Raw genomic sequence first — 9,015 nt, 5'->3', positions numbered from 1 at the left:
GCACAGGGTGCCCCCACTACCCTCACCCGCATGGTCTTGCTTACACACACACACACTCCTCTGCCACCCAGATACCCCTGAATATTCCTGCTGCACCTTGCTGCGGCACCCTCGAGGGACGCACGACTCCAGAAGGGTCTCCCCCAGCTGTGACCAGGGCTTGGGGCTTTCCTCCTCCACCACCCGGTGTTGGTGTGGGGCAGGGCAGCTGCTGGGCCCCAAAGGGGTGGCGGGATGGTCTGGCATCCTTGGGCAGCACCTTGCAGCTAGTCCTGAAGGCGGGTACCCTCAGGAGAGAGTGAGAAGCACCTATCCTTGCAAGTGCAATAAGTGACCCTTATTTAAAATACATATGCTTAAGAAGTGTAAAGTTATGTGTGTGTGCACATATATATGCACACGTGTATGTGTATTATATGTGTGTGTATATATATATACATATACACAAACACAGAGCCACATGCATGATATCAATCACGGCCTGGTGGACCAGTGCATGTGCTGGGGGAAGAGCTAATTCCTCACGGCCGGAAAGCCCTGCACAGGCTCAGCTCTGACGGCCGCATGTCCTCCCTGCAGGGCACCCACACCATGGCAGCCTCGCTGAGCCGCGTGTGCTACATCTCCCTCCACATCCCCTACGGGCAGGCCTGGGCCCAGGACCTCGCCGCCGCGTTTCGCTTCCAGCCCTTCGCCGTGCGGGAGACGCCGCGGGTCCGGCAGCTGGCACTCCGGCGGGGTGCCGCCGTCTTCGTCGTCAACGAGCGCCTGGCACCCAGGCACGCCGGTGGCTCCCACAGGGACTTCCTCTACGACGTGGACCCCCGGCCAGCCTTGGGCACGGCCTCCAACATCTGCTTCGAGGTGGACGACGTACCTGGGCTCTGCGAGCGGCTGCAGAGACGGGGCTGCTCCCTGCGGGTGCCCCCCACCGAGGTGGGTGACGACGGCGGCTCCGTCACCTACGGGGTGGCGAGCTCCGTCGTGGGCAACGTCAGCCATACCCTGCTCGACCGATCCCGCTACCGGGGGCCCTTCCTGCCTGGCTTCCAGGCAATCCCGGGAGCCCCCCCAGATGCTGGGGATCAGGTTGAAATCACCCACTTTGACCACATCACCTGTGTCTGCTCACGGGGCAGCGCCAGGGCGGCTCTGGACTGGTACCAGCAATGCTTTGGTTTCCAGCGCTTCCAGCTGAACCCGCAGGAGAGCCTGGCCGAGGGGTACGCGATCAACGGCCAGGGGGTCGGCATGCTCCTCCTGGCACTGCAGAGTGCCAAGGGTGCCCCGGCCCCGCCACTCCACAGCTGCAAACTCATCCTCATCGAGTCCCTCTCGGAGGGCAGCACGAACCAAGTCGATACCTTCCTGGAGCAGCACAGGGGGGCTGGGATCCAGCACGTCAGCCTCTGCACCCCAGACATCATCAACACGACCAGGGCCTTGAAGCAGGCCGGCGTGCAGTTCTTCATGCCCCCTGCCACCTATTACAGCCAGGGGGGCAAAGAGGAGGAGATCCGGAGGGCCGGGCAAGACCCCCATGTGCTAGCAGAGCTGGGCATCCTGCTGGACACTGCGGTGGCTGGGGACAGCAAGAATGACTGGCAGGGTGCTGACACCTCAGAGAGCCCCTCAGAGAAGAAACATTTAATGCAGATCTTCACCCACCCCATCTTCCCCGAGGAGACCTTCTTCCTGGAGCTCATTGAGCGGCGGGGTGCCCCAGGCTTTGGGGAAGCCAATATACGGGCGCTGTGGAAAGCTGTGCAGGTCCATATGGCCCAGCAGCAGTAGCAGCAAGCCTCCTCCTGTCCCCCCGGGGAACCTCACTGCAGATACCAGCCTGCAACTGCCACATGGCTAAGGTTAGCAGAGTTTGGGAAGTCTCTGATCCAACCCAAAGTCAAACTCAGCTCAGGGTCAGGTCCAGCTGAGCTCTGAGCATCTTAGAGGGTGGAAATTGATTTCTTGCCTCCCTCAACTCTCCCTTCCAGTGATTTATCACCCTCTTGTGCAGACATTTTTGCCTTAATTTAAACTTAATCTAAGCAGACTTGTCTGCTGCACGCTGTGCAGGGATGAAGCCCCAGAGGCGAGGGGCTAGCGGAGGGAAGAGAGCCGGCGCAGACACCGCAGCCACATGGGGGTTATGGCCTGGAGCCCCAGCAGCTCTGGTACAGAGACTTCCTCTTGATTACCTCAATTAAAGAGTTAACCTTAAAACACTGCTTTGGCTTTTTCCTCCTCCTGTTTAGGAGGTGCCAGGTGTCAGGCAGTGCTCCGGGTGCCTTATTGCTTAGGGGTTCATAGGCCCAGGGATCATTACCCAAGGGTGCATTGCCCAAGAAATCAGGACACACGTGGCCGGGCTGGGGAAAGCACTGCCTACCATCTTTGTGTTTGACGAAAGCTGCAGACATGGTGAGGGAGGGTCATGGCAGCTGCCCTGCACCCCTGGCTCAGCAGATCCACAGTGCAAAGGTAGCAGAAGGTGACTTAAAAAAAGCTTTAGGAGATTTATTAGAAAGCCTGTGGCTCAGATTCAATAAAAGCAAGTATAAAAAGGGCCTTCGGAGCCCCTGATGGGTACAGCAGCATCCCCAGTCACTGGCTGATGGCCAAGTTGCAGGCAAGTGCCCAGACACTTCAGCAGCCGGGAAGGCAGCTCCTGGAGGAGATGGGGCAGTGGCGGATGCAGCAGCACCCTCCCCACCACCAGAGAGACCCCTGCTACCACCAGGCAGCCGTGCCAGGAGCAGTGGCAACAGGGGGCTGAAAAACCCAGGCCAGGGCACCAGCAACACTCAGCAATCACAGTCTCCTGCAAGCTGAGTAGGAAAGGATAACATTGACCTCAGGACCACACTGGCCATCTGGAGGCCCGTGGGGAGGCAGACTCGTTTCCGTGGCCAAGCTGAGGAACACGGAGGTCCATACTGATGGCTGTGGGGCTGGAAGGAGGAGCAGGAGGCCATCGTGGGGTCTGCACCCTCCTCTGAGCCTCAGGCCGGGGCTGGAGCGGTGTGGGAGATGCTATCCCCATCTCCATGCCCCAGGCAGGACTCATCGCAGCGCAGCTTTCTGGCGGTCTCAGCAGCCGAAGGTGCCATCACTGGGGGCTCGGTGTCCGGAAGAAGGCGTGGAGGGAGAGCTGCGTCCCGGTGGGGCGGCTGCCGGCTCCCCCCGGCTTTGCCCCCCGCTTCCTTTTGGAGACCTGCAGGAGAGGCCAGCCGGGGCTGAGCCAAACCCTGAGGGGTCCCCAGGGACCCCCCTTCAGGGCAGAACCAGAGGAGCCCCAACACAGGAGACCTCCAGGGGCAAAACCAGCCAGGCAAATCCCCCAAACACAGCCCTGCCCCAGGCCGGGGATGCCCCAGGTCCTGCCTTGGCCTGACCCCATGCCCCCATGGGGATCCCACATGCACCAAGGCCTCCAGCAATGCAGGCTGCGGCCTGGCCTGTGGCAACACTAAGCAGCTCCCGGGTCCCTCCTTCACCCCCCCCCCAGCCATGCCCACCTTGCCAGAGCCGTTTTGCTCCCCACGCTGCTTCTCGCACGCTTTCAGCACCTGAAGGGAGGCCAGAGCTGAATGACATCCGGGGCTTGGAGCCAAGATGGCCTCACAGAAGTCAGAGGGACTTCAGAGGTGTCAGAGAGAGAGGGAAGGGAGGAAAGGCCCAGGCCCCCCCCCGTACCTTCTTCATGGCCGTGGACACAGCCGAGGCATGGAACTCCTCCTCCGTCACCCAGCGGGATGGGGACGACACAGGGTCTAGGGTCACATCCCCATCCACGGGTAGGGAGTAGACCACATACGTCTGGTGGATGTGAGAGAAGATGTGGATGACCTGCAAGCAGATGGGAAGAGGCTGAGACGGGCAGCCGGGAGGCAGCCAGGGAAATGCCGCTTGCTCGGCTTCCCCACACATGAACCAAGGTCTGTCAGGGCTCAGAGGAGCAAGGCAGGCCCTGGAAAGGAGAGGTCTGATGGGAGGGAAGGGGAACCTTCTTCCTCATTCTGCTACATCCCCCAGAGCTGTGCACAGGGCTCGCACTGCTCCCCTCCGACCCCAGGCTCACCTCTCCGACATACCGCAGGCCTCCTGCCGCGACAGGCCGCCCTGTCCAGGCCTGCAGATGATCCGCCAGCAACTCCCTCTGCTTCTCCTCCTGCAGACCCAGAGCCAGCGGGAGGCTGGGAAACTCCCAGAGCCCAGCCAGGAGCCCTGGAGAGACGGAGGGGACAGACGTGAACAGGCGAGAGGTGCAGCTGGGGACACCAAGTCTCATCGCAGCTCTGACGGGCTCCTTCCGCCTGCAAGGAGCGCTGCTCCGGTGCGCCCTGTTCCCGGGCAGCTCCATCCCTCGGGCAGCCAGGAAGGGGTCATGAGGTGCCTTCACCCTCCTTGCACCCAGCGCCGGTACCTGAGCTGGGTCTCTGCACAATGAGGTACTCCGGGGCCCCGCGGCGGCCCCTCCGCTCCAGCACGCATGCGGCCGTCCGCGCTGCCCGCGGCTGCTTCTTCGCTGCTTTCCGGGGGAAGTTGGTCACCCCCAGGCTGCTGTCCCACGGCTCCGTGGCCGGGGGGCACAAGGGACAGCCCCCAACACCTGCAAACACCAAAGCAACAGTCACCACGGGGCCATACCCAGAGCTGCAACAGGGATCCCCCCGCCGCAGGTGCTTACCACAGTCCTCGACATCAGGCACGGGGGGGCAGGTCCCAAGCAGCCTCCGGGAGGCCAAGCCCAGCTCCTTCTCCACCTGCGGGGCAGGACAGGAGGAGGGACAGGCTCACCCATCAGCCAGCCTCCTCCCATGCTCGGCAGCCCCTCAAGGCCAGCACCAGGCAGGGATGCAGGATGATGCCCAGCCAAGGACAGCTTGCAGCCATGGTCCAGGACAGGGGCAGATAAGAAGCATCCAGAGTGTGGGCTCAGGGTGACTTTTTGCAGCCCTCTTGGGAGGGCTGGCAGCCCCCGGCCAGCTGCAGGCTAGCACAGGACGGGTGTGGGGACCGTACCTACCCTGCGCCGTGCTCGGCAGTGCTGCTTCACGGGGCACTCCTCACACAGCGGGGCCTTGGGCACGCACACAGTAGCCCCCAGCTCCATCAGGGCCTGGTTAAAGTCCCCCGGGCGGCTCCTGTCTACCAGGGCATTGGCCATGTCCCTAGGAGAGACGGCAGTGAGCGGCGCAGGGCTCCGCAGGGAAGAGCCCACGGGACCTTCACCTGCCTCCTGCCTGCGAAGGGAGACGCTCCCAGCTAGGCAGAGGCAAAGCGGGTCCTTTCCCTTGTGCAGGGACTGCAACCCCCAGCATCAGCTTCCCAAGAGCTCCCGCACCCCTGGCCTCCCTCCACGGGCTCAGCTCCCTGAGGCTCCCAGATAATCCCGTCCTCAGTCACAAATGAGCAGAGTCGCAATTACCACCAACAGAGCCGATGCGAACAAGCCCTTGGTGGGTGCTGGAGAAGAGCAATGGCTCTGCACCCCTCTGCCCGCACCCAGCCCCAACCACGCAGCTCGGAGCAGGGACGGAGCGCTCCCCTCACCAGAGCCGGTCGATGACCGCCGGGCTGCTGGAGTCGGCACCGATGCACCGCAGGCGGCACAGGACGCGGATCACGTTCCCGTCCACGACACCTGTAGCCTGGGACAGGGAACCAGACAGCAGCAGTTACTGCGCTGGGCCCTGCCTGCGCTCCCTGCGAGGAGGGAGCCGGTCCAGGGGCAGGAGGGAGGCAAACAGATGAGCCTGACTCCAAGCCGCAGGCTGAATCAAGCGGCAGGCAAGATGAGCTGCAAAGTAGGGGAGAACCAGCACCACGCAGAGCCCCCAGCAGCCTCAGCTCCGCGAGCTCTGGCAGCGGGACCCTGCTGGAAGCAGGTCTGGGTGGCAGAGAGGAGAGACCAGCTCCTCTGCTTGCCACTGTCGCCCAGCTCTCACCTGCCCGTACGAGATGGAAGCGATGGCTCCCGCCGTGTATCTGCCCACTCCTGGCAGCAGCTTCTGCAGGTCCTCAGCCGTCCTGGGCATCCTGCCAGCCAGCTCGGACACAACCTGCAAGAGAGGCAACGTCCAGGGTCAGAGGAGCACCAGCACACAGCCCCAGGGAGGCAGGGCAGGTGTGAGCCAGCACCACCCCACAGGCTGCAGCGGGGTTAGGAAATGTCCCCAACACCTCAACATCCAGGCACCTTCCTCGCTGCCTCCTGCAGACGCTTCCCTCGTGAGTAGTAGCCAAGTCCTGCCCACAGCTCATTCACCTCCTGCTCCGAGACACGATGTGGCGTTAGAAGGGGCAACAGGAAGGGCCACGAGTGCAGGAGAGCGCCCAGCCCCAAGCAACACTCACCTCCAGGGATGCTTCCGCCAGAGCCTGCAGCGTTGGCCATTTCTGCAGTACAGAGGGAAGGGAAAAGTTAGGAGCCAGCACAGCTGTGCTCTGCAGCTGGGAATGTGCCGCAGGCAATGGCCAAGATCTCCAAAACAGGGGGCTCCAAGTACAGAACTAAGCCATGGGGAACAGTCACCTGCATCCAGCGGTTGTAATAGTCGATCACTGTAGCCACCTGTGTCTGCTGGAGCATGATCTCAGACACCCACACTGCAGGGAGCACAGGAGGGGTCAGAGCAGAGGTACCAACACCACTGACCCCACCAGGGTGAAGCCTCCCACACCGTGGCCACATTAGGACTGGCGATCACAAGCACTGCAGCAGCCCCTGACTCACGGGACCCCTTCCCAACCCCCTCCTTCCCCACGTGCTGTCCCACCAGAGCTCCCCTGAGCCCAAAGCTGGATCTCTGGCCCCCCAGAGCCTTGCTAGTGGGGCTTGGAGGCTCTCGTGGCCACCCTGAAGGGCCAGGCAGCTTGTTCAGAGGATGCTGACCAAAGCCACCAGATCCTCACAAGCCCGTGTTGTGCATCCATGTCATGCAGCAACACAGAGGTACCCCTCAGTGCCCCCGGCGCGGCCCCTGCTCCCCACCTGCGTATGCCCGTCTGTCAACATCCGGCTCACTTGCAGCCTGAAACGGGAAGACAGAGTGTTGGGAACAGAGCGACACAGGACCTCTCTTGCGGAGGGATGTGCCCCTCCCTAGGAGACACATGGGCCAGGGAGTGCCAAGCTCCTTGTCAGTCCAGGAACAGTAGCACAGCTGCCCTTGGGCTTTACAGGCCTGGCCTGGTTCAAACAGCCACCTGGGACAAAAGCCAACAGGTACAACTAAGGAGGTAGGAGTTCCTGGAGAATGGGGATCAGTCGCTTCCCCCACCATTGGCCGCTCCTGCTCCGCGACGCCCTCCCACCCCTTCACCAAGCCACTGCTTCTTTACAATGCGTCTGGAAGATGCCAGGTCCACCCATTCCCCTCCCATTTTACCTTTGCACACCGATACCCCAAAAACATCCAAACAGGTGAAAAAAGCAAACTGAGCCTATAAAATAAAATCACTCACTCTGCATTTTGAGCACTATGTAAGAATCTGCAAAAAAACTTTCCCCCCCAAGTGCTTGCAAGTTCTGAATTCAGGTTAACCAAGCAATAGCCAAAGCACCGTCCCCCAGGCGCAGCACGAGGATCTTCACAAGTCTTCTACAGCAAGAGTTTGCCGTAGAGGTTCCAAACCCCAGCAGAGGAGCTATCCCAGACCCCAGCCCCTTTGCACAGGAACAAGTCGCAGACAGATCTAAACATCACAGAAGGGCCACACAGATCTCAGCACTACTTAGATGAATGCTTGCTGTAAAGCCAAGGTCCACTCCATATTTTCCCAGTCACCGGGTAACTATCTGTTTTGGGGCCTAGTACACATCATGGAAGGGCACTAGCCGAAACACTTCGCAGGCTTGCAACAAATCCAAGGAAAGCCTTCTTCACACAGCACTCACTGCTGCAGGACACCACAGAGGCAGGAATAAAACAGGTTCAAAAATGATTAGATTAAATTTACGGGACAAGAGTCCTCAGACTGGGAGGATACATTTGAAGAACTGTTACCCTGTTCCTGGCTCCACCTTATGTCCTGCTCTGCTGTTCATTGTCAGAGACTGAATACAGATCATCCATCAGGAAAGAGTCAAGTTCAGCTGGAAGCACAACCCCATTTCCAAGACCCCTTTCAAGCAACTGAGGCATGCATCACATAGCAAAAGGCACTGCAGTCACCTCACCACCAATCCCTTAAAGCAGTGGGACCAGATCCCTTGCCTGCCCTTACCAGCGTCCGCCAGGGAAGGTCCCGCTTGCATTTGTCGTACCAAGTGAGCAGGTTCCTGCGCACGGCCTCGATCTCGGCTGCATCGCTGAAGAGATGCTGCGCAGGCGGCTGAGCGGGTGCTGGAGCAGGGTCCCCTGCCAAGAGAGCAGCGCAGGGTCAGCGCACGGGAGGGCTGGGAGAAGGGGCTCGGCAGAGGGGAGCCGACTGCAGCACCACGGGGCCAGAGGCAGGAGCCCCACAGAGCCGCTGCCCGGTGGAGGAGCACCGAGGGCCGGGCCCTGCGAGGACACTGCAAAGCACCGGGAGAAGCTCGGGCTGGGGGCCAGAAGCTCCGCGGAAGGGCAGGCGACACGAAAGACTGCCCGTGCCCGGCCACCCCGCTCTCCCCGCCGCCCTCCCACTGCCGGGCACCTCCGCGGGGCGCGGCGCCCTTCCGGCTCCTCCCCGGGGACCGGACCGCGCGGCTCCGCTGGAGACCCCTGGCGGCCGCCGCCCGGAGCTGGCTCATGCCCGGGCCGGGGCCGGTGGCGGCCGGTTCCCCCGCGGGGCTGCGGCGGGCGCAGCCCGGGGGCGGAGCAGACTCCGAACCCCGCACGGCGCACGTGGGACTTTCCCGGGAAAATGTTTCCTTTCCGCCGCCCCGCCCCCGCGCATGGACAAATCAGAGCCGGCGGCCTCGGCCACGCCCTCTTCAAGCGAGCCAATCGAAACGAGGCATAAAGGTGAGCGTTCGCGCCCTTCCTCTCTCCGTGCAGCCCTGGGAGGAGGGGGCGGGACCTCCCA

At 61.8% G+C, this 9,015-nt stretch overlaps 2 protein-coding genes across 3 annotated transcripts; one reads left to right on the top strand and one right to left on the bottom strand.

Annotated features, from left to right (window-relative positions):
- Positions 1–591: 591 nt before the first annotated feature.
- HPDL (4-hydroxyphenylpyruvate dioxygenase like) lies at positions 592–1,794 on the top strand. Its single transcript, XM_026086641.1, has one exon. The coding sequence runs from the start codon at positions 592–594 to the stop codon at positions 1,792–1,794; it is 1,203 nt and encodes a 400-aa protein (XP_025942426.1).
- A 723-nt stretch (positions 1,795–2,517) lies between these two features.
- On the bottom strand, positions 2,518–8,740 carry MUTYH (mutY DNA glycosylase). Of its 2 annotated transcripts, XM_026086640.1 has the most exons (16): positions 8,644–8,740; positions 8,233–8,366; positions 6,998–7,037; positions 6,539–6,612; positions 6,361–6,402; positions 6,203–6,274; positions 5,952–6,065; positions 5,557–5,654; positions 5,030–5,174; positions 4,691–4,766; positions 4,427–4,612; positions 4,082–4,227; positions 3,697–3,849; positions 3,519–3,569; positions 3,068–3,214; positions 2,518–2,828 (listed from the first exon to the last, which is right to left on the bottom strand). In XM_026086640.1, exons 1-15 carry the CDS (start codon positions 8,738–8,740, stop codon positions 3,110–3,112), a joined length of 1,533 nt encoding a protein of 510 aa, XP_025942425.1. In that variant the 3' UTR covers positions 2,518–2,828; positions 3,068–3,109. The 2 variants fall into 2 exon arrangements, with proteins under 2 accessions (XP_025942425.1, XP_025942424.1); XM_026086639.1 differs by having other exon boundaries at positions 2,518–3,214.
- Between the last annotated feature and the right edge of the window lie 275 nt (positions 8,741–9,015).

Source organism: Apteryx rowi, unplaced genomic scaffold (genome assembly GCF_003343035.1).
Source record: "Apteryx rowi isolate R43461 unplaced genomic scaffold, aptRow1 scaffold_7, whole genome shotgun sequence".
In the NCBI taxonomy this organism is placed as follows: Eukaryota; Metazoa; Chordata; class Aves; order Apterygiformes; family Apterygidae; genus Apteryx; species Apteryx rowi.
Note: the sequence above shows the minus strand (reverse complement) of the source record. Positions and strands in the feature narration are given on the sequence as shown.